Source organism: Amphiura filiformis, chromosome 2, assembly GCF_039555335.1.
Source record: "Amphiura filiformis chromosome 2, Afil_fr2py, whole genome shotgun sequence".
Taxonomy (NCBI): domain Eukaryota; kingdom Metazoa; phylum Echinodermata; class Ophiuroidea; order Amphilepidida; family Amphiuridae; genus Amphiura; species Amphiura filiformis.
Window position 1 is genome coordinate 6,944,049 of NC_092629.1, and position 25,255 is coordinate 6,969,303.

The 25,255-nt window shown below is 37.6% G+C and overlaps 1 protein-coding gene across 1 annotated transcript in view; it reads left to right on the forward strand.

Annotated features, from left to right (window-relative positions):
* LOC140145827 (uncharacterized) overlaps positions 1 to 25,255 on the forward strand; it is a 68,757-nt gene that overhangs the window by 32,922 nt on the left and 10,580 nt on the right. The window contains 14 exon segments of the mRNA XM_072167507.1: positions 11,095 to 11,220; positions 13,166 to 13,230; positions 13,582 to 13,686; positions 14,453 to 14,507; positions 15,122 to 15,213; positions 16,248 to 16,412; positions 16,900 to 17,010; positions 18,413 to 18,604; positions 19,232 to 19,392; positions 20,493 to 20,559; positions 21,472 to 22,282; positions 22,704 to 22,939; positions 23,401 to 23,509; positions 24,486 to 24,846. Coding sequence (XP_072023608.1) covers positions 11,095 to 11,220; positions 13,166 to 13,230; positions 13,582 to 13,686; positions 14,453 to 14,507; positions 15,122 to 15,213; positions 16,248 to 16,412; positions 16,900 to 17,010; positions 18,413 to 18,604; positions 19,232 to 19,392; positions 20,493 to 20,559; positions 21,472 to 22,282; positions 22,704 to 22,939; positions 23,401 to 23,509; positions 24,486 to 24,846 — 2,656 coding nt within the window.

A 25,255-nucleotide genomic window follows, 5' to 3' on the forward strand; every position in this document is an offset into this window, starting at 1 on the left:
ACGTATAAGAGGCCGATTGTAATTGATTATGAATGATTATATAATTCTAATTATTATGATGGATTAGAGGGCGATGGTAGCTAATTAATAATTATGACATAATAATAATGAGTGTGAGGATAAGAGGGTTGTTGTAAGTAATTAACAATGATTGTTAATAGTGATTAAAGTTATATTGATAAGAGGAATGTTAATTGTTAATGAGTGGTTTGATTAAGAATGAGTAGCATTTATTTCATGGAGTAGATATGTTAAGTATCATATATTGAATAATGATGTGATGGTGAATGAAGGTATCGTTGTTGCTGTGCTACAGCGATGTCGCAAAGGTATCGCTGTTGCCGTGCTACAGCGACGGTGCAACTAGACCTTTATGAGGGGCCTACACCGGCGGCGGTAAGGTAGACCTATTTCCGTAAGGCTACACCGACGGTGCAAAGGTGCACCTTATGTAGGCCTAATTGTTAAAGTTGTCATATTAGCAAATGAGTGTGGTGGAGGAAGGTATCGTTGTTGCCGTGCTACAGCGACGGCGCAAAGCTAGACCTTTTTACAGGACTACATCGACGGCGCGAAGGTATCGCTGTTGCCGTGCTACAGCGACGGCGCGAAGCTATACCTTTTCAATGGGCTACACCGACGGCGCGAAGGTGTCGTTGTTGCTGTGCTACAGCGACGGCGCAAAGCGAGACTTTTCGAGGGGATAAATCGAGGACGCGAAGGTATACCTATTTTCAGATGCTAACACCGGTGGCACTGAGGTGTACCTTATTTGGTCATGTCACCAAATGAATGTAGGGGAGGTATGTATCGCTGTTGCCGTGCTACAGCGGCGGCGCGAAGCTATACCTTTTTACTGGGCTACACCGACGGCGGGAAGATATCGCTGTTGCCGTGCTACAGCGACGGCGCAAAGCTATACCTTTTACTGGGCTACACCGACGGTAGCGAAGCTATCGTTGTTGCTGTGCTACAGCGACGGCGCAAAGCTGAACCTTTTACAGGACTACACCGGCGGCGCGAAGGTATCGCTGTTGCCGTGCTACAGCGACGGCGCGAAGCTATACCTTTTTACTGGGCTACACTGACGGCGCAAACCTGTCGTTGTTGCTGTGCTACTGCGACGGCGCAAAGCTAGACTTTTCGAGGGATAAATCAAGGGCGCGAAGGTATACCTATTTTCATATGCTAACACCGGTGGCACTGAGGTGTACCTTATTTGGTCATGTCACCAAATGAATGTAGGGGAGGTATGTATCGCTGTTGCCGTGCTACAGTGACGGTAGCGGCTATACCTTTTACGGGGCTACACCGACGGCGCGAAGGTATCGCTGTTGCCGTGCTACAGCGGCGGCGCGGAGCTATACCTTTTTACTGGGCTACACCGACGGCGGGAAGGTATCGCTGTTGCCATGCTACAGCGACGGCGCAAAAGCTATACCTTTTACTGGGCTACACCGACGGCGCCGGCTATCGTTGTTGCTGTGCTACAGCGACGGCGCGCAAAAGCTAGACTTTTGCGTATTTTGTAATGACTTGATCAACTAAATGTAATGAAGAGGAATGATATGATGCACTTGTGAAATGGGGAATTGCTTGTTTGTTGACAAGAGCAAATAATATGTTAAGTTGTCATTGGTAAGCGCATAATGCACATAACTTAGTTTGCACCTGGTTGTCACTGGTTGGGGCATTTTATGAACGACGTAACACTGGTTTATGTGATTTCATAATTTCCAGATATTATAAATAAAAACAGGACCGTGACCACTGAAAAGTTAATTAAGAAGAAACAGAACTTTTGCACCTGGTTATCACTGGTTGGGGCCTTTTATGAACGACGTATACACTGGTTTATGTGATTTCATACTTTGCAACTTTGTTATAAATAAAATCAGGACCGTGAGCACTGAAAAGTTAATTAAGAAGAAAATGGTCATACAGTCCCGACTAATTAGGTGAAAAAATAAGCATCATAAGACATTTCTTTTACAAGTTCAACAAAACATTGTGAATGAAACAGAACTGTTATCGTCCATCTTTATTCAGATTTGTATTGAGCGTAAGAATGCGGTCAATGTAACGTAAAGCTTGTGAGTGGTAGGGCGCTTTATGAACAACGTGAAATCATGATAATATTTATCATTTAGGCCTATACTTAGCAAGGTCTTTTAAAAAGAAGAAATTTGGTACAAAAATCATGGAAATCTGTAGTAGGGTTGTTGAGAAATTGTTGTTCAAAGTTCACACGGCGATGTCGCTGTAGCCCTGCAACAACGATAACCTTCCTCATAGGCATCGCATTAATGGGTGAATATTTATAAAGTTTGTTTGTTTGTTTGTTTGTTTGTTTGTTAATTAATTCATTAATTATCAAGCGGCGATGTCGCTGTAGCCCTGCAACAACGATAACCTTCCTCATGGGCATAACCATGATAACATTAATGACTGAATATTGATAAAAGTTGATTGTTTAAGAACGTTAATTAATTGATTAATTATCAAACGCGTAAGTCGCTGTAGCCCTGCAACAACGGTAACCTTCCTCGTGTGCATCATAATTTACATATTATCACGGTAATTAATGACAGAGTATTGTTTAAAGTTAATGTTTTTATTTAATGTTTTAAGTTAATTAATAATTATTTATCTCTTCTTTAAATAAGATAATTAATGAATGGAAACCGATCATTATGCCGATTTATGATTCCTGGCTGATTATGGGAAGCAAAGCAATTAATTAAATTTAAAATTTACTAATGTTCCTCTTCTTCATTGTATAGTGGCATTATTAATTAAATTACTACAATGTTGTTTTGAATCTCTCTCGTTCGTTTATTTAATTTGCTGAATTAAGTGATTTATTTATTGCACTGAGTTAATCCATACATCATTCAATGTAATCATATCATTGAGTTTCTCGCCGTCGGTGTAGCAGGGCTAAAACTAGGGTAGCTTCGGCGACGGCCAAATGTGGTAGGGTATAGTAAAGTTTAGCCAAGAGATATAATTCTGTATGCAGGATTTGGTTTTTTTTGGGGGGGATTAAAGGAGGAAATGTGGACTTTTTTGATTGAAAAGTGCACTTGTGCAGACTTTTTTTGTAAAAAGTGGAAGGCAAATGAATGTTTGTATGAAAACAAAACCAGGATTGATTTGAACCCATGCAGATGCCTAAGACTACTTGGCCAACAGATATAATTTTGGTTTTAGGCCAAGTAAAGTTTCTTGTCCCGCCCATCAACTTTTAACACTGCACCAATTTTTTTTGTTATTTTCAAAAATACTGTTAAAATTCTGAGAAAAAAGTTCTAAATAAATATATATCATACCTATTTTTGATTGTGTGTTCATCATTTTCAACTATTTCTCAATGAAACATTGAATACTATATATTACATAAAATCAATAAGGAAGGTATCTTAGTAGCCATTTTATACATGGCAGTCATCTTTAAAAAAAAATGGCAAAAAAAAAAACTCACAAAAAGAACAAATAATAAGGGACATCCTCTCCAATTTTTAACAAAATCCATACAATATATGTATTTTTTTTTTACTTGGCCTCAGTAAAATTATGCAGATTTGTGTAAATGGTGAAGTCACCCTAAGATTACATTCAAGCAAAACATATTTTCATTCAAATAAAATTCAAACAATAATGTAGGCCTATATCACATGACAGTATGAAACTTGTATGATGTATGGCTTCATGTCCACATGATCAACACTTTCAAGTTTACACCATTTGGCTATTCCATTTAAAATCCATACTACCCCTGTGGAAGATTTGGAAATATCACAGGGGTGTATGAATTTCAAATGGATTGAACACATTAGGTAGCTCCATTAGAATTTCATACACTCTCTGAGAAAGATTCAACCTGAATCTTCCACAGAAGGAGGATGAGTTTCAAATGGAGCTGCCTCAATGTGTTCATTTGATTTGAAATTCATATTCCCCCTGTGGAGAAAAATATTTCCAATATCTTCCACAGGGGTAGTGTGGGTTTAAAATGGAATAGCTCATTGCAGGGGTTCAGAATTACATGATAAACAAATCTACATCACCATAGTGATGTTATGAGTTCTTTGCCACTGTGTTACTATGGTTACTGCAATGTGGGGGTATAGCAAAAAGCCAAACCATTTCAGTACACTTTTGGCTGTCTTGTATTGGAGGTGTAAATGTATGGTATGTTTGATATTTTGTTTATATATATGATAAATTATTTGACATTTTAATGTGCAAGAGAAAGTTTTACGGCTAATTATTTCTAGAGTTTTTATTTTCATAAAGATAGCTTGTAAGTGTTGCACTTTATAGGCCTACAACTGCAGGCCCTACAATGTAGGCCCTACATGTACATTTGAGTTCAAATGGGATGCATATAGTGTCCCTGGCAACTCCTATACCTATTGTGATTGCAATGATGTGTTGCTGTCTTGTTGTCAGTCTTCCATAGTGAATGCTGACCTTGATTTTCCAGTAGCTATTAAATCACAAGCGTGCATGGCCGCGATATCACAAGAGAGAGTGAAAAATTTGAACAAAATTCAACTCTCTTCGCTGATGAAAACTTTACCGCGTGATGAGAATTTTCACCACCAAGCACGTAAAAACCCTAGCGCAGATTTCATTACGGCCGCGATGTGGAATCTGAATTGGACTTCAGCCAATCATATGGATGATCATTCCAAATTTTTAAACAAGTTACGTACAGTTGGCCATGATGAGACCAAGTATTTGCCAGATAAGTGAAAAATCCAGATGAATTAATATGTGTTTTCTGTGAAATTCACACATAAAAGATTTCCGGATTATGGAGGTAGGACTGTATCAATACTGCAGCTAACCAAATTCTCCACACATAAAACACAGAACCAATTTTACTGATATTATAATTTATACCATCCAAAGAGGTATGCACTTTTTTATATGGTGTTAATTATTCAATAGCATGAATCGCTATTTTTTTAAATGTCTATAATAAAAGGCTTGGCTTTGGGTTAAATCAATAATTTAATAAAGCAGTCAAACACACACAAATGTGTTATAGATAACAATAAGATAGGCCTATAAAAGCAGTATTAATTATTAATCTCAATTTCTTTGCAAAGTAAATGTTCTTTTCAAAACCTTTCATTTTACTTAATATATTTTTTAAAAGACCTAAAGATATGTATATTGGTTGTCAGCTGTCCTTTAACCGGGGTTGCCAATAATTTTCAGCGGGTCAAATAATTAAAAAATTGCCCAATTTTTCTCTGATCCATCGGATTCTATTGGACTGTAGGTCATGAAGCTACTGAAAGTCGCTGGAGCCAATGTCGAAAAAGGTCACCCAATTTCTTTCTAAAACCATTTCTATGGGACAGGTAATTGTCAAAAGTCGTGGGGAAAATCATAAATGTTACCCAATCGGGCTATTAAATCAGAGGCTTGGCAACCCTGCATTCAAAGTGGAGCAACAAGTGTATTGTTATGCAAATAGCAACACATTTGTTGCTTTTTAAATTTTTGATGATTTTTAAAGTCTTTGATTTTGTCAGATTTGTCACAATATTTTTAAAATCTGGAACTAGTTCAGGTATATTTTGTTAGCATGTGTGTGCATTTCTATGGTAAAAGATATTGGAAAATGAAAATTAATAAATAAAAATCATAATATATTGTCAATAAAATATGTAGGGCATATAATATGTATGGTCTTCTTCACTGGTGCTGCTGGGTTAAAGGAAATTCCTCTGGCTGTGTTAGCACACAGACACCTGTCTAGAAGTGGGATAATTAATTATGCAGTTATTTAGTTGTGTAATATCCACAATAATCATGATAAACTATAGCGATAATATTCAGCTGTTATTTATAAGTTTTATAAGTGCATATCAATTATTCAGAAAGAAATTGGACCCAACAATGCATGCGTACTGAGATGTTAATGCATCCAATGAACTAGCCCAGTGCATTGGGTGCATCAATATTCAGTGCAAGTGCATATTGTGTCCACTCTATCAAGCAACAATGCATGCGTACTGAGATGTTAATGCATCCTATGAACTAGCCCAGTGCATTGGGTGCATCAATATTCAGTGCAAGTGCATTATTGTGTCCACTCTATCAAGCAACAATGCATGCGTACTGAGATGTTAATGCATCCAATGGACTAGCCCAGTAGTCAGAGTGCATTGGGTGCATCAATATTCAGTGCAAGTGCATTATTGTGTCCACTCTATCAAGCAACAAACAATCTGCATTTATTTATTAACCTATTTCATACACGACAAAGAATTTCAGCAATTTCTGCTATTTTCTTTAACAAAGGTTTAATGCCTCTTTGGTCAGAAAAGGTCCAAATTTTGGAAAAATAAAGTCCACATTTTCAAAATCCATCCCCAGTCCAAAATGGTCCAAATTTTGAAGAAAAAACGGTCCACTTTTTCAAAATCAGCCCCTCCCCTCCCCCATTAAATCCTGGTTATGGACCTGCCCACACATTTCTGATGTGACAATTCATCAAATGTTGGTTTTTTTCTCCAATGATGGAATTGATGTGCATGCACACAGGCATGCAGACAGTATAAAGCCTGATGAGGATGGATTTTCTAGCTATTTAAAGAACAATGAGTTGATGTTTAAGAGTTTACGTCAGGTTGGTTTCAGCACCTGTCCAGGAAATTAGGCATCTTTAGCATGTTGAGTAGAATAATTTTATGTATGATGAGTGCATGACTGTGTTCTAAATAACATGTACAGACAGCAAAAGAATTAAGGTACCAGTTATGTTCACCCCTGTATATCCTTAAGGGCTGAGGTATGAATGTTTGGACAGTATTTAGACATATCAAATTGCATTCTGAATACGAAGAATGTCTTTCTGATATCAAATAATTTTTGATTTTTTGAAATTTGCAATACTGTATAAAAATTGATATTAATATTTAACAGTCCTCAAAAGTAAACTTTCTAAATCTATTGGCAATGATATGTACCTAAAGTGTATGAAGCTGGGATGAAAAGCCCGATGATCAATTGACTAGCCAATACCAATACTAGGCTTGTTTTCACTCATTTTAATGCATTTTTCCATGCTGATAACAAATATGGTGATGAAAATTCTGAAATCTTTGAATTTTTCAAGAAAATTTGAAACTTGTTGTCTGCAGTTGACATCCACACGGAGAGAGCTAAGCACGTCTCAGCAAGCATGGCAAGTAGATAGTATTTTTAAAAATTATCTCCTTACAGCTCCCCATTTCAGCTGGGTAGGGTGAGGCAAGTGAAGTAAAGCGTTTTGTCCAAATGCATAACATGTAAAGGGTCAGACTTGCTGAGGACCTCTAACATTATCTGACATTTCTCTGGAATGGGAGTACTATCGGGGCACACAGCAGCTGAAGGCAGTATCCCATCATGCATTGTAGTGAATCTGCTGGCTCCATAGCAAATGTATACAAAAAATTAATTAGGGCCACTTAGATATTGAGAGCTATGGATAGTTTCACAATACTTTAGGGGTCATATTTTTTTCAAACAATATACTACACACCCCTAATTTAAGGAGGGATTTTGTGTACATTTTCTATGGCAAGTGCAGTATTAAATGATTAAGGCCCTGTGAAGCATGATGGGATACTCCTTTCAGCTGCTGTGATCGGGGCACACCCACATATATCACACTATTTGCTATGCTATCGCCACAATATTCGTCATTTGAGGAAAATGTAATGTAAGCCTATTATCGTTATTATTGTAGGCATCGCAACCCATGCATCACTGCTGGCCTTGAAATGTTCCATGAAGTATTCTATCATACGGTTCCTGATTCTATCATGCCTTGATAACATACAGATAAGCGCATGAAGATCCATAATGATTATTATCACCCATTTATCCAAAAGTAATTTGATAATGATTTGCGTTCATTATTGATTTTAATGTGCAAACTGGTTACAAACAGTATTTGAAATTTTGTTTTTGTTTTGTCTTAAGGAATTGGATAGCGATGTTTGCACAGTATTTTTGTGGGACCTTGCAGTCCCTGCACATCAGACACATCAAAAAGCATTCTGAATGCGAGGAATGTCCTTCTGATATCAATTTATTTATCAACCGTTGTTGATGTGTTTTGGACCTGCAATAGTTTGCTTTTTTGCCAAAAATACATTACATTTAAATGGCCAAATTTTTTTTACCGTCAGCCTTAGTCCAAAAATATTTTTTTTTTAAAGCCAGATTAAACCATAACAAATGTATTTAGGCAAGTAAACTTGTGATTGTGGAGGAATGTTTGTTTTTTTCTCTCTCTCTCCCTCCTTTTTTTTGTTGTTGTAAGTATTACAGGTGCCTCATAGAAGACCCTTCCCATAATCCTTTGCTAAATGACGCATCACATCATGACAACAAATTGACTCTCCTATTACATGTACGTTGTACAGGTGCCATTTGTTTTCATGTAAAGGATATACTGGCTAATCATGGGTCGATAGTCCAGAATAAACAAATTTTATACCAAGATATGTGCTCTGTTCATTGAGGTACTTTTGTCAATATTTACCCATGTTGTACTAGACAGCCAATCAGTACAGGAAATTAAAATAGAAGAAATGCATTGTGGGAAGTGTAAGATATAATCTCTAGCTGTACCCTCTCCATTACACAGTATACTTAGATTATTGCATCAAATTATTATTTAAAATTATTGATTGTTAATCCATGGTTGCGTATTAAGGGCATTGACTACCAGCAATTATTGGGTTTTATTAGAAAAATCATTAGCTCATGGAATCTGTGCTTGTATGTTAGAAGATGTACGTCATTAACAAATGAGTGGCTTTTAAAACATGATTGTCTGTACGCTTTTGCTTGTCATGTAGTTATGATATTAAAGGCAAAAAAAAAAAAAGAGTGAAAAAGGTTATTTCCTTTTGGTAGCCTGAAAACTAATTTATTTATTTTTATTTTTATTAGTTCCTATAATCAAAGATAGAATTAAAAAGACTAATTTGCATCTAACGTCATCTGTCATTCAAACTAGGGCACGGTTTGTTTACGAGTGCCATGATGGTTGAGTTACTGAATGCGGGGATCCTGTCTCCTGTCCCATAGAAACCAATGGTCAAGAGAAAAAAATTGTGACTTCTTGATTATTTGATCCCCGATTCAGGCTGAAATTTTTGGCAACCTTACAGCAGACAATTTGACAAACATTGGTAGCTTTAAGGGGGTACTACACCCTTCGATAAATTTGTGACTATTTCTGCACTTATCTCAAAAACTAATAACACACTGGTAACAAAAGTTATGTATATTATAGGGGCAAGGAATACAATTACTACACTGGAATTTCAGTGACCCAAGACAAGCGGTTCGTTATTTATGATAAGAAATGAGGGACCGCTAGGATGTACCTCATTTCCTATCATATATACTGAACCGCTTGTCTTGAGTCACTGAAATTTCTGTGCAGTAATTGGTTTCCTTGCCCCAACAATATACATAACTTTTGTTACCAGTGTGTTTTTAGTTTTTGAGAAAAATACAAAAATAGTCACAAATTTACTACAGGGGTGTAGTACCCCCTTAATGATGATAAGTAGCATCATGATCATGGTTATTGGTTTTTGATATTGATTGGTTTCTCAAAATAGTGTATAATTTGACCAAACAAATCTTGTGTAATCTGTTATTCCAGAAAGTGTGATATAGCCATGCTCTACTGCAGGCAATTTGGCATACATTGTCAGAAAAACAATTTATTGTCTCAGCAACTTATGCCAAGTAAAAGTGGGTTTGTCTTTTCAGTACAAAAAGGCTATATAGGTGTACGAGAGTATTATAAATAGACCTACATGGTGAGTTTGATAAAAAAATTAGTTTATGAAATGTTGAATTGTTGATGTCTAGGCTTTTGACCATACTTATAAATCCTACTGAAATATAATTACCAGTGGCAGTGCAACAATAAACCCATTCATCATATTCAACATGATCATGCTCAATTGCACATGTACAATGTATTATTGTACAATATGCAAAGGCTCAGTCAGAATTTAAGCATCATGTTGCCATGGCAAAGGTTACACTGATTTGACCTCTGAAGAGGGCATAGAAAATCAGTTGTAGTGTAGTGTGTAGTAGACAATATATAGGCCTATTGTTAACACCAGGCCAGTTTTCAAACAGAGTCAAACAGGAATTGACTATTATAACATCAAAATGGTGGTCTTTTATAAGAAGTTATGATTTGTAATAAATGGGTCTATGAATAAGAGTCATATAGGCCTTATATAGGAAAAATAGTATTGTGAAATTAAACAAATGAAAATTTAGCTGATAACATATAGAAAAACAACACAAAATTGTAGCTTTAGAGTGAAAAATTAATATATTTTTCAATTTAAATGTATACAGAGTTGGGTGAGGGAAATGTTTTTTTTTACTCATCTGGCGAATTTTTGTTTTCGTCTCACTATATTGTAGGTAAAGGTTTTTTTGATCAATAAACTCCCATGCCCTCCTGGAAATCAAATGGTGCGCCCCTATCTGTCCTGTCTATAGCATAGGAAATCTATCAAAGTAGTAGGTGAACTAGACACCCACAAATGGAAGGTTGGTCAGTGGTAGCATGACATGGGAAATTCCCTTGCCCCGGTCTCCCTCTCCCTGTTAGAACAAACAAATCACAGAAAATTCCACTATTCTGAGGGGGGGGGGGCAAATTTAAGGCAAATTTCCAGCTGCACTGCTACCAGAGGTAGTTGAAATCATTTGATAAACTTACTTCCCTGTGGAAGATATTTCCAAAATCTTCCACAGGGGTAGTGTGGATTCAACTGGAATAGCCCAATGTTTCAACTTGGTATGAAGAACAATATGTGCCATGTAGTATGTTTTATATCAAGATCTATGTTGTATTAAGATAATTTAACACAGCAAAATAGGTCAAGGTCATTATGCCTCAATGGGAGTTGAACTATTTTGCTGCATTACCTTGGTAATGAAACATTTTAGATAGTGCAAACTATTCCTGATTTGATTTGAAAGATTTTGACCACTTTTAACAAGTGGTTTTGTTTGTCTTTTTTTTTGCAGTTCATAGCAAGATTACTGGCATTCAAACAAGACCAATCATCCGTGCTCAGCGGGTGGAAAATATCCATCTTTGTCTGCGATTTTTGGAAGGAAAGGGAGTGGATACGCAACATCTTAATGCCGATGGTTAGTATTGTACTGTATGTGTGTGTGTGTGGGGGGTGGGGGGGTGTATATGCCTGTTTATCTGCAACTGATGTCACACACAATCAGGCCTCAAATTTTACACCCATCAAGGCCACTGTGCAAAGACAAAGAAGAGCACTAAGAATAAACAAGTGATGAAGAATGCCTTGGAAGTTGGCAAAGATCTGGGGGCCAAAGGCAAAACTGGAAAAGGGTAGGCAATGGCAATGTTTGAATCCCAGGGGTGCCAGGTGACTTCTTTGTTTATCTTCTCTCCTTTTTCGTTTCTTCTTTCCCTTTGATAGCAAAAAACCCATTGTGGTGTTAGGGGTAACACTTATTCTTTCATTGCATATTCTATTACTCTACACACATGTATATTCCATCTACATAATAGATAGATATAGATTCTATTAACTGATAATGCTTAAAAGCTTACACATTAATCAGAAAATTAATGTGATTTAAATTATCTTGATGAATTGGTTTCACTGTTTCCAAAGCAGATGCAAATAAAATCAGTTTTCGAATTTACTGATAATGTAGTTCATCTGTGTTTAATACCATTTGCTGCCTGATAGTAAGTTCCTGTTGACCTAAATCAGAATATTTACGATTTAAATCAACTTGATAAATCGCTTCACTGTTATGTAGCAGCTGCAGATAGAATCAGTTTTTGATTTTACCGATAATATAGTTCATCCATGTTTGATAGCATTTTAAGAAAGGTGACCTGATATATTTTGAAAACCGAATTCTTACTTATGTATGACTTAAAATGTTGTCCCTTTCAAACATTCATGCAAAAAGAACACATATATGTTCCTTGTAAATGTGACAAATTCCTATATGGAATTACTGACATATCGTGACATTTATACAGTGTAATACTGGCAGTGTACAGTGCTTTTATTAATGATAATAAACATGATCATGTAATAAATTGATATCAAATGAGAGATCCTATTTTTCTCATTTTATTGAAATTATGAGTTTTAGGAGTTCCAAATCGATGTATTTCCGAAGATATCATCAAAATACTGTCAAATTAGTCTGAAACGTGATATACCACAGTTAAGACTAATTCAACAGTTTTTTGATGATTTCTTCTGAAAGTACCGATTTGGAACGCCTAATTTCAAAATGTTAATGAAAAAAATATGAGCTTTCAGCTGATACCAAAATCTGCATTTTGATGTGATGGGGGGGGGGTGAGGCTGTCAATCCCACCTTTAAATCGGAATATTTACGATTTAAATAAATTTCATAAATCGTTTCACTGTTTTAGCAGCTGCAGATCCCCGTGTTGTCACTGCCTATTCAAAGGTGTAACGCATGATCATTCCCAAATTAAAAAATACCCCCCCCCCCCAGTTTAAAAATGACAACTTTTTGCACGAAATTGGTAATGATCATGTGTACACATAGTCAATGTTAAGTGATATCACCGGGCTGCAGATAGAATCAGTTTTTGATTTTACCAATAGTTCATCCATGTTTGATAGCATTTTCTGCATTTTGATTGTAATTTTCTGTGTGCTTTAAAGGAGTACTTCATGATCATATCATTCTCATATGACATTATTCAGTAGATATCCATGAAAAAATGATACTCTCAAAATTTTGGTTGATTCTGATTTTGCGTACTTGCGAGTTACATATGATCTGGTGTACCAGAACGTAATTCAAATTTCATGATATTTTTGATAAACTTTGAGAAAAGTGGGGATATGATGCTGTGGATCACGAAATGCCCTTTTAATCAGAATATTTTTAATTATCATGATAAATTAGTTTTAATGAGGTTAGGTATCCTCTTATTTTTCTAATTTTGAACACTGAGCAAGTAAAAGAAATGTAATATTCATTTCTCAAATTTCAAATAATCAATATCACTTGAACGACAAGATACTTGAACAAATTATTATCTTATTGTTGTTGACAGATATCACAGATGGCAACTTGCAGGCTGCACTTGAAGTCATTAGTGCCATCAGAAGAAGGTTTGAGGTAAGGCTATTCCAGTTGAAATACATACACCCCCTATGGAAGACATGAACTTAACATCCCACACGGGGGTGTGAATGTCAAATGGAATAGCCCGTTTCGGGTGAACCCATTTGAAATTGACACTCCCTGTGTGGGAGATTTGGGTTATGTCTTTTATAGGGGTATATGGATTTCAACTGGAACAACCCAAAATGGTAAAAAGGTGTATTTTATTCCCCTTATCATGATAAATTGGTTTTATGTAGTGAGTAAAAATTCACTTGGTTTTGTCAAGCAAAATGGAAATATTTATTTATATCAACAAACCTGATGAATCTATTCAACAAACATTTCTTGTTTGTTTACCCATAGAATAATCATACCAGTAGCAGTCTTACCAATGGCTCCATGAATGGGTCCATGGACAAGAGTGATGTGACGATGGGTCCAGGTAGAGAGGGAAGCATACATTCACAGGTAAGAATCTATATACTCAACCAGTGGGGGAGTAGTGTGTCCCCGGCTCCATGAATCTATAACTGTAAAGATTAACTTTGGGGACAATCCATGCACATGGAATCTCCCTGAAGGAACAGACGAGATATAACACAATGAGGATGTATGTTACTCTATGACTGCATCACTCATGCTTTCAATAATTGCATTGTGAAAAATCAATTAATTGGACATGTGCTAGCTTTTGGTGCTAATTTAACAAGATGGGGGGGGGGGGGAGTTCAGAGTGCACCCCAGAAAATAAGCTGACTTTGCCAGATTTTATGTGTTCAGCCTCCACACCCTTTGGATACTACCCTGAGTATCCATTTATCAGTGTCAAGGTGACCATAGGTTATCTTTAAAACCTTTTCTTTCAATTTGCATATTTTATTACCCCCCTAAGGCTACTAACACATACAGCACAAAGCAACTGCAAGTGCAAGCAGCCCACATGATCCGATTGCGCAAATCACGCGAGCATTGGTATACACATGAAACGCTGTGTGGGCCAGGGTCACACCTGTGGCTTGCTATCCCCGGTATTGTCCTCACCGTTTTTCAATAGCTTTGTTGCCATTTATACGATACAGTGCGAGTTTTAAAAGCACAGATCCTCAACAAAATAGGATGCGTGGCAGTGTGTGTGTGCATACTGCTGGGCAAAGAACAATGACAACTATCACGCAAATTTGCGGTATGATGTTACATGTAATATAATGGAACTATTTTTATTTCTGTGTTTCAGTTTTCTGGTACCAGTATGAATACCCCAAGAGGTCTGCAAAATGGAGATATAAAAGGTATGCCTACTGGGTAACAAACCTTTGCTCAAAAACAAAGGATTGATGAAATCCCATGAAACAAAGTTGTTTAAATGGGGGAGGGAAGGTGTAATAATGAAGAAACGGGGTAATGCAGTGTGCTCTATACTCAAATAATGTTTCCAAGGCAGCAAAGGTAAATGTTGCCTTTGACTCATTCATATGCCAACCCTTAGGATTAAGGTTTTATGGTTATGCACATCAGCTAGGGGTTGGAGTTGGGATGGCTCCAGGGCTGTCAATCAACTCTCACACATTCAGCGTAAAGACTCACACATTTGGGCACTTTTTCATCCTCTCATGCCAAAGTTGTAATATCACATGCCAAAGTAGTAAAATGTCATGTTTCATCAAAATAAATTGTTGTCCCTACCACCCCCACCTCGAGCACCCTGACTCAAATAATCATGAGTAAAAAATGAACAATTGTAGTCTGCAATCAATAATTCCACTTTTCGACATTATCTAACACCAAGCAATGCCAAAAAGTTGACGGCCCTGGATGGCTCCCTTATGCTGAAGTGATTCCACACGTACACCTGAAAAGAAGAAAATTAATTAACAATTCTTTATTAATTGTTTGATTTTAACAGGTACTGTGAATGGTGACATACTTCCGGGTACGATGGCAGATTCACCACCAGAGGAGAGTCCTAGGTTACCGATGGATGAGGGACATATCATGGTAAGTTCACTGCCAAGCTAACACAAATAATTTTGATCTTCAGAACATACGTTTTTGAGGTGGTTTATCAAACAATTTATTATCAAACAATTTAAAATATTATCTTTATTATTTCAGAAATGAGTGAAGTTTTGTCTCAGGCAATGACACAAAACATGTTAAACCAGGTCGGTCTAACATATAGCCTAACTTGTTTTGTTCATATGAACCAAAGAGTCCTGAATCAGAACTGCCCTGTCCCATATTGGATTGTCGCATATGGAGACCAAAAGAGCAGTGTACCTCCAGTATTTAGCAGCAAAAGCCTAAAATATGTGTGGTCCATTCTACAGGTTGGAAAATACTCTTCTTTCATGATCTTGGGTTTAACACCCACTATAGTTTTGAGTGCCAGTACCAGGCATAGTGACACACAGCTTGAACCTGAATGGTCATCAATTAACTCTCTCCAGACTGCAGACGACAAGTTTCAATTTATTTTTGATTACAAAATTTCAGACTTGTAAATTTTCATGACCATACTTGGAATCAGCATGAAAAATTCATTAACATGAGTATAAACAAGCCTAGTATTGGTTCAGTGGTTCTTAAAATAGCTTTTGATATTTTGAGAAAATATCTCGGAACTTTGACTTTTTAGGTTGAAGCCTATGGCCAGCATGCAGAGCATTAATATAATGATGTTATTTTTGTGCTACTCTGAAGTTTTGGGCACCATGTAGACATTGGGCTTTTCCATTTAAAATCCACACTACCCCTGTGGAAGATTTTGGAAATATCTTCTACAGGGGGAGTATGAATTTAAAATGGAATTTACACATTAACAGCTCCATTTGAAACCCACTCTCCTCAGTGGAAGATTCAGGTTGAATCTTTCTCAGAGGGTGTATGAAATTCAAATGGAGCTGCCTAATGTGATTATTCCATTTGAATTATACTCCCCTGTGGCAGATATTTCAATAATCTTCCACAGGGGAGTGTGAATTTTAAATAGAAAAGCCAATTCTAATTTTATTTTCCATGTTTAATTTCAGTCAACAACTGAAATCAACAACACTCAGGGCATCTCCCAGCAGCATGGCATAGAAATGAGACGACAGAAGTTCCTTGACCAGCCTGCAACGAGCCAAAGCGCCATCAGACCGCAACCTCTCAGACCGCCACCTATGGCTTGGAATAATGCAAATGGAGGGCTCACAGTAAGTATGAGAATGAACATTCAGTGGTATGCATAAAGTCTGTGTAAGTTTGTATGCTCAATCGGAAAACAGATACCCATGCATCATTGACATCGTCAAGCAGATCCCAACTTTGGAATGTACCTCTTGAACGTTGTTGGGTAAATGTTATGCAGTCCAACCTGTTTTATCCAGCCAGGATGTGACCACACATTAGCCAAGTAGTGAAAAAACTGGATAAATTAATTATGTACAATTCTGTACTGATTGTCCCAGTAGCAGCACTGAAAGACGTTAGTTGAGTGTTGTATACAACATTTTATATCCTTCTAGAGTAGCTAAGGACTTTCTTATCGAGTATGAAGTCAAGGTGTCAGGATTAAAGATTCATATAAAGTAGGTCTGAATAATGGAGGTTGGACTTGGATCCATTTCTTTTTAACTAAGCTAAGCCAGCAGCAGTTCCCAAACTAATTGAGTTTATCTGTGTCCATTTTGCACATTCCAGAATGGGAGATCTCCAGCTGTGAGAGAGTCCTTGTCAATGACCGTTGAAGAAAGGCTGAAGAGCTTACTGGATACACCCAACCCAGGGGGCATGAGTGCTGGCTCACAGTATGTAAGTACCATTCAAAGAGATTGAACTTCATAACAGGGTCGGATTTAAGTGGGGGCCCTATTGCAGTGGATTTTGTATCAGGCCAGTAAATATTCAACAATGCTTTTCCGGCAGGCCAGTAGATTTTTAGATGATATGAGACAGCACTATAATTCAAATAAGTGGAGGACATTTTGGGATAGTTTGTGGTGTACTTGTGTAATTTAAATTTTTATTTTCGGATTTTTTGTCGATCTATTATTTCTGCAAATTGTTCACATTTTTTTGGTTCTTATTTCCAAAAATTGACCAAATATTAACATTTGACTTTCATTGCCAGTTAAAACTAACTAAAGGATGTTGCCAGTTAAAACTAACTAAAAGATTAACATTGAACATGTTTCTTTTGGCAAATAAGGATAAGATTTTTTAATCCAAAAAATTAGCGCTTACTCTATTCCCTTACTCTAACCGTAACCCCTAATGCTAAACCCTATTCTTATGGTATGGAAGGTATTCTATTGTGATTTCACCATAGTTGTGAGCAGTTTATAATGGAGGGCAAAATAGATTTTACCATGGCGGCATGGCCCATTCAAACTTGCTAAATGTTGCGTTCACAAACCCCATGGGCACTCCTGCCTTTCTTAGAGTGCCTCTCATTTAATTAATTACATGATATAATCAAAATAGAGCTTTTAGATCTCTTGGCAATTTTAAGCTTAGCCCCTTCAGCCTGGCTGGCCATTCAGCCTGTATCTAATTGGCTCAAAGAAGTTGTTTGCTTCCCTCTGGATTTGAACCCAAGGTTCCCAGGGTGCCAAGCATGCTATAGAGGGTATGCAATACGACATCACTCATAACAGAGTCATCATCCTCATGTAAATAAAATTCTGTCCTCCACGGGGAAATTCGCATGATAATACAATAAAATGTGTGATAGGTATGAATGGTTGTGGAATCGATCTAGAGACCCGTCCCTCTGTCATCTTAAGTTATCTTAGATCTGTCCTCCAGCATGGCTGCCATTTCAATTGTTATACAGTTCCTGTTGGTTTATTGCATACACTCTATTGGTGACTGGTAGCCACAGGTGTTTCAGCCAACAAAACCATGCATATAGATATATGTATGGGGATTGTGTCATTGCATCACTTGGGATGCATGCGTAGACAGTGGCTTTGCTTTGTAAGATTTATCACGGTTAGGGTTAAAACAGTTCTTAGAGTCTGATGAAGAGTCTGTTTTGAATATTGAACCATTGTCAAGTTGCATAGCCTTCAGAAAGTGAGGTTTTTGTTCTACATGTAATTGTACTATATTAAACCTAATTGTATGTATGTTGGTATTTAATTCTACTTATCTGAATATCAGCTATTTCCAAATTAGTAACCATCAATCATGATCCCATCTATCCATGCAGCTTTATGATGAAGGGGAACTACTGGAGCTTCCTCCACCCAAGCTGCGTTCCTACTTAAACGATGACGACGACGATGACGAAGATGATGATGACAACCCGGATGAAGAGTCACAGTTACACGCTATGCTAGATGATCCTGATAGATTTGAGGATTATCCCAAAGATTTGGATCGATATGTGTCAGGATATGTGGTGAGTACCAGTGTTCTAGCCACGCCGGTCAGGGATATCCGGCACAGAGTGTTTCTGACCAGTACTAAGCTTAAATATATTGGTCACCGACCGACACAAAAATATCTTTGAAATCACTGAAAATGAACAAGTACAACCAAGATGTTGCATATTTTTACCTGAGAAAACATAGATGAATTCATCCATGTAGGGAGATCAAGAAATGAATTTGTCCATGGTGTAGCTGTGTCTAAGGAGGGAGAACACCTACACCACGGACAAATTCATCTCTTAATCTCCCTACACACACTCAACTACTAAAATTAGCCGGCACTAAAGTTGTGCTGGCTATAACTCTGGTGAGCACATAATATAAGGCATGTGTGTGTGATATGAAAATACTTGTCAATCATGCATGTGTCACATGTCATGATGTCACTGTATGTATGCAATTCTACTTCATAATCCTGAACTCTCTTGAATAAAACACTATTTTTAGTCTCCATGCATGAGAAACCAATATGAAAGATTTATTATTGCATTATTCACTGTAAAATCTAAGGCTTTACTCTTTAGTTTTAATGTCTTTGTTTAAGATACATTTCTCATGCATCATACCAATATGTACTTTCCTTATTTTCATTCCAGCCTTCAAGCAAATCAGAGAGGAAAGAAGGTCCTCGAGCGCAGGCTTTATTGGAGCGCCCAGCAGACGAGCTACAACCTACATCTCAGAATAGATCATTACCGTTCTTTCATGCACCACCTACCCAACATATGGGACCTATGCAAAATGGTTATCATAATGGGTAAGTCAGACGTGACATCTCATAATAAATAACAGTAATGGTTATTATAATGGACAAGTGGATAAAAACATGTAGAATTGTTTGACATTGTGGAAGGTGACCACACTAGGTTCTACCTGCATGTTAGCATTGATCACACATTCTTAAGTATTGTTTACCTGAATGGGTGACTCCATTTGAAATTCACACCCCCTGTGTGGAAGATTACAGACATGTCTTCCATAAGGGGTGTATGGATTTCAACTGGAATAGCCCAGGTAGTCAGCCCTGATGCATTAGGATTGAGTCTCAAGTTTTGCAATATTACTCACATGATATAGCAGGGAAATTTATTGTTTTTTATTAAAAAAATTGTGTGGGAGTGGCATTTATTAGAGAGGTGCATTTATTATAGGATATATGGTATTTGGCTATTCCAGTTGAAATACATACACTCCACATGGAAGACACAATCTTCATCTCCCACACAGGGAGTGTGAATTTCAAATGGGATTACCTGTATGAGTGACTTCATTTGAAATCTACACCCCCTGTGTGGAAGATTAACTTGTGAGGGTATGTCTTCCATAGGGGGTGTGTGAATTTTAACTGTGATGGCTAATTTCTACAAGGCAGACAGCCCTGATGCATTAGGATTGAGTCTAAAGTTTTGCAATATTAGTCACATGTTCATTTTTATAGAAAAAATTGTGTGGGAGTGGCATTTATAAGAGGTGCATTTATTACGGGAAACGGGGTATTCCAGTTGAAATACATACACCCCATATTGAAGACATGATCCTAATCTCCTACAGAGAGAGAAATGTAAATGTTTCAATGGGATTACCTGAATGGGTGACTCCATTTGAAATATACTCTCCCTGTGTGGAAGATTTATGTCTTCCATAGGGGGTGTATGGAATAGCCCATTTTTAGAATATCCACATGTAGTTGGGCGTGAAAATCATCCTACGTGTCATTGGCCCCTGAAGATGTTTAAAGCAAAACCTCCTATGTAACCTGTTGGCAGTTTTGTTTTAAAGATGTTCAGGGACCATAAGCACATAGAAGGTTTTTCCTGCCAAATTATCCACATTGTTATTTTGTTCTTTTTTCTACAGACCAGCATTAAGCATGCCAGGTCCTGATAACAATGGAATGTATACTATGCAAACACCTAATAGCAGGGTAAGTCTATGGGTATGTGGCCCAGGGAAAGAGGGGGATACTTGCAGGCCTGTAACTAGGATTTTTCAAAATCAACCCCCCCCCCCAAAAAATATTCCTGGTTACAGACCTGTGTACTTGCCTACTATCTTATTTGTTGTCCTCACATGTCCAACCAACCTAAAACAATGAATTACTTGAAGTTGTGAAAATACCAACCCTAATCTGTAATTTTCCTTGAAAAAAATGATAAGAATATTCTTGGTCTCTGTGTGTTGGGATGAAATGGCTGGAAAAAATAGTCTTATTAATGAAATTCCTACCCTATTAATAAAATTCCTACCCTAAACAACTTCTTTAAGGTCTTTCCCATTAGCCGGAAAATTGAAATATCTCCCTTATACAGGGATTTAAAGGTCGATTGTGCCATGATTTAATAGCCAACCTTTTTTTATCAAAGGAGGCTGAAGTTGGGACCATAAATGTGGTCTGCACATTCTGTTGGGTTTCTATATTGTAGCCATGTGAAGATAATAACACCTGGCAGTTGAAGATGGAGCCATCCTGAACCAATCCCTAGAAATATCTTGAAATTATAAACAATGTTTCAGGGCTGTCAACTCTCACGCATTGGTTGCGAGTCTCTTTGCGGGTCATTTTCTCACAGTCTCACGCCAAGCTAGTATAATCTCACGCCTTGGTAAAAAATCTCACGCAAAGATCTGCCAAATGAGTAAAATCTCACGCATTGTAAAAATAATTTGTTGTCCCTACCCCCCACACACACTTTTTAGATTCTCAAGCGCCGTGGCTCAAATGTGTCAAAATGAACATTGTAGATGTCTCACGCCTAGCAATATCAAAAAGTTGACAGCCCTGAATGTTTGCTGCTCTATTTTAAGCAGATTTAATTGATTGTTTCCTTTTTTTCAGCTTCAACATTCTGCATACCAAAGTCCACCATCTCCAAGCCAAAGACATCTGCCTACATACCAAGACCACATTCAACGGCATCCCATGCGACAAAATCAGTACTCAAATATCTCAAAAGGTCATGACCCTGACAGGTCAGAGGGCAGCAGTACACCTAGTGCTTTCAGAGCTCTGAGTAACTTTGACCACCATGGAAAAGACTTGCAGTATAATCATGTAAATAATAATAGGACTCCAGATACTGCACAGTATTTACCTAGGGAGAATATCAGGCCTAATCACGCATATAATAACCACACATCTCAGTCAACCAATCACAACCACAGAATAGCATCACATGATGCAAGAACTCATAATGGTCCTATTCCGGATATCAGAGGCTTGCAAAGTTATGTCCCGAGTCCAAGTTCTTCCAGTTCAAGGTCAAACACTCCAGAGCTCCCGCCGTTATCACCGGCAACGACACCATCTGCAACACCTCCCGACTCACCAGAGCCGTCAACTAAGCATAAAACAAGGTCAATCTCGGTGTCGTCATTCCCTTATAGTGTTCGTAGTAATGCTAGTGGAGACCGAGAAGTAAAAGAGGCATCTCAAGCTATGGCGAACATTTCGACAAAAAAGAAGAAGAAAAGTCCAATGCCAGGTAGGCATGCGGCAACAGTGCCTAAAACGCCAGAGACAAGTAAAAAATCAAGTGCAGGAAAAGAAAGTAGTGAGAAAAGAAAGAAGAAAACATCTCGTGAGCGTTCCTCTACAGCGCCCTCTGGAACTAAGGAGTCATCAAGTCATCGGAAAAAATCTTCAAAAGGTAGGTTATTTTGGCCGTAATATAATAAAAGAGTAAATAAATGCAGGAGGTACACTATTTTACTCTCCATGTGGGACAAACCAATATAGCAGGTTTACCATAGCAGTACACAGTGGCAATTCAGGGTCCGTTCTCCATGGGCCTAATCTTTGGATCATTCAGAAAGATTCAGGGGGTATAGGACACGGTAGATGGTTAGCAGTTCCAAATTGAAAAACAACCTACTTACAGTGGGGTACTGTGGTGCACTTCAACGGTTTTAGAATATTATAATTTTGCTTTGACACCACATAACACATTTAGAATTGGTTGTGTAGATTTCGTGATTATGTGTTAATCCAATGGCGACATCAAAAATGGTGATATCGCATCCTACACCACCTGTAAAGACTGATCATTTCGGTTGTTTATTTGAACACAGGAATGTTTGGCTCACATAGGCATAGTAGCAGTATGCAAGATCACATAAATCTATCCAGCTCTGATGAAGACCTCAAAGCGCCACCAACTAAACCTGAAAGAAAACCAAGGAAGAAGGCGCCCTCATCTATACCGCAGCCACCACAAATCAAAGATGATGACTTACATGGGCCTAGTGCTGATAGCATTAGACAACAGCTACTGGCTCTTGAAAGCATGTATACAGATATTTTGCAGGTATAGTAATACTGTATACTGGGATATTTTTGCTGGGTTAATTTTTTTTTTTACCTTTCATATTGAAGATATAGAAAGACCTAATTTTTGTTCAGGTTTTGGGGAAAAATCAATATGAAAGGTCAAATTTTTCAATTGATCATTGGCTTTATATCCCAGCTACATACACTTAAATTACATATCATTACATACAATTTACTTCAACCCCCCTGTTAAATCGCAAATTTCAAAGAATCAAAATTATTTGATATCGGAATGAAATTCCTCTCAGGTCCCACAAAAAATATGTGAAAAAATCACTATAAGAGCCCTTAATGTCCCCTTCAGAAGTGCAGTTAGATATTTTGTATAAAAATGTTTAGCAATCCCTTTAATGAGCCCCTCCATGAAAAGAACAGTTGTATGTAAATACAGGCAAATCTGTGTGATACAAAACTTAAATATTATTATTAATCTTGTAGGTTATTGGCACTAATAAAGGTGAAGCGGAACCCAAAGAAACAACAAAGAAGCCAGTAAGGAGACAAATCAGTACAATGGCATCACCTAGGGCAACTGCTAGACCAAGATGTAAGTGTTCATCAGCAGTGGCATCATCAGGAATTTTTTATTGGGGGGGGGGGCAAAGTGAATTTCAGGGGAGGCCCAAATCAACAAATTTTTGCATAAAATTGCCACAAAAGTGGGGGGGCAAGAAAAATATGGGGCAGGAGCAAATGCCCCTTGCCCCCAATATTTAATGAGACGAAAGACATGGATATGGATTGGGGCGAAAGGAAGGTTTACATATCTCTGGCTCCCATCTGTTATTATATTTACAACCCTTGCATATATAATTTGTGTCCCACATTTTTTACTCTAGGGTGACACATTTAAGCCGCTGTCTAAATCTAAAAAGCTTACTTTGGAGTGTTAATCATAGATTAAAGAGATAAAGGACATTCATCAACAGACCAAGTCCCAGTGCTTTGTATGCTGAGAATTCTCGCATATTCATGAGGCTGATCATTCAATCGTGAGTGTCAATTTAAGCCAGCGTTGAATGCCTTTGTGAAAGAGCGTTGTGTGTCTTTGCATTTATGCAAAATACTGTAAAAATGTGCGGTATGTGTATGAATATAGCAGTTTCGAATGTTGCACTCGTTGGAACAAGTGACCCTCATTAACAGATGATCACGGTACTGTGCCCATTGGCGTAGTGGTCTGTAAATTCGGCTATTCCATTTAAAAATCCACTCTCCCCCTGTAGAAAATTTTGGAAATATCTTCCACAAGGGGAGTATGAATTTCAAAAGGAATGAACACATTAGTTGCTCCATTTGAAACTCACTCTCCCTCTGAGGAAGATTCTGTTTGAATCTTTCTTAGAGGGAATATGAATTTCAAATGGAGCTGTTAATGTGTCCCATTCGATTTGAAATTCATACTCCCCCTGTGGAAGATATTTCAGGGGGAGTGTGGGTTTTAAATGGAATAGCCCATTTAAAGGTTTATGGTGTTTATTAAGTCACTTACCATGATTGATCTTTGTTGCTCCTTTCCACAGCTGCAGCAAGAACTCAAAAACAACGTGAAAAAGACATCAAGACCGTAAACAGACGCTTTGCAAGAGTGGAGTCCCATGTGGTCACATTAGCACGTAGTGTTGCCAGTCTTTCCTCAGAAATACGATCTCAAAATGCCATATTGAGAGAAATAGACTCATTAAAGAGTGATGTGGAACAATTACGCGATACACAACTGCTCGATTCAAGTCAACATGACTCTATACTTAGAAGACAAGATTCTGTGTTGAGAAGTCCAGACTCAATGTTTCGCAGTTCTGACTCGATGTTCAGCAGTGTGAGTCGGTTTAGACCCATGTTGTCTCAGCATACAAGTCCACAGAGGATTAAGAAGTTGACCAAGTAAGTATGACCCTAAGATTGTAAAAGGGTACATCTTCACTAACATGTTACTTCCTTTTTCTATAGGTTTATCACACTCAACCCTCATATGATAAAAGGGTACGGTACCTTAATATGGTAAAATGGTGCCCTAATGTGGTGAAAAGGGTACCTTATATATGGTAAAAGGGTACCCTTATATGGTAAAAGGGTACCCTTATATGGTAAAAGGGTGCCCTAATATAGTGAAAAAAAGTCCCCTAATATGGTAAAAGGGTACCCTAATATGGTGAAAAGGGTACCCTAATTGGTAAAAGGGTGTATCTTCTGTTTACATCACTAACATGTTGCTTCATTTTGCCATACCTTTGGTCATAGATAATAAATATTCATAAATAAATGTTTTCTACAGGGTGGGCCATTAAAAAGT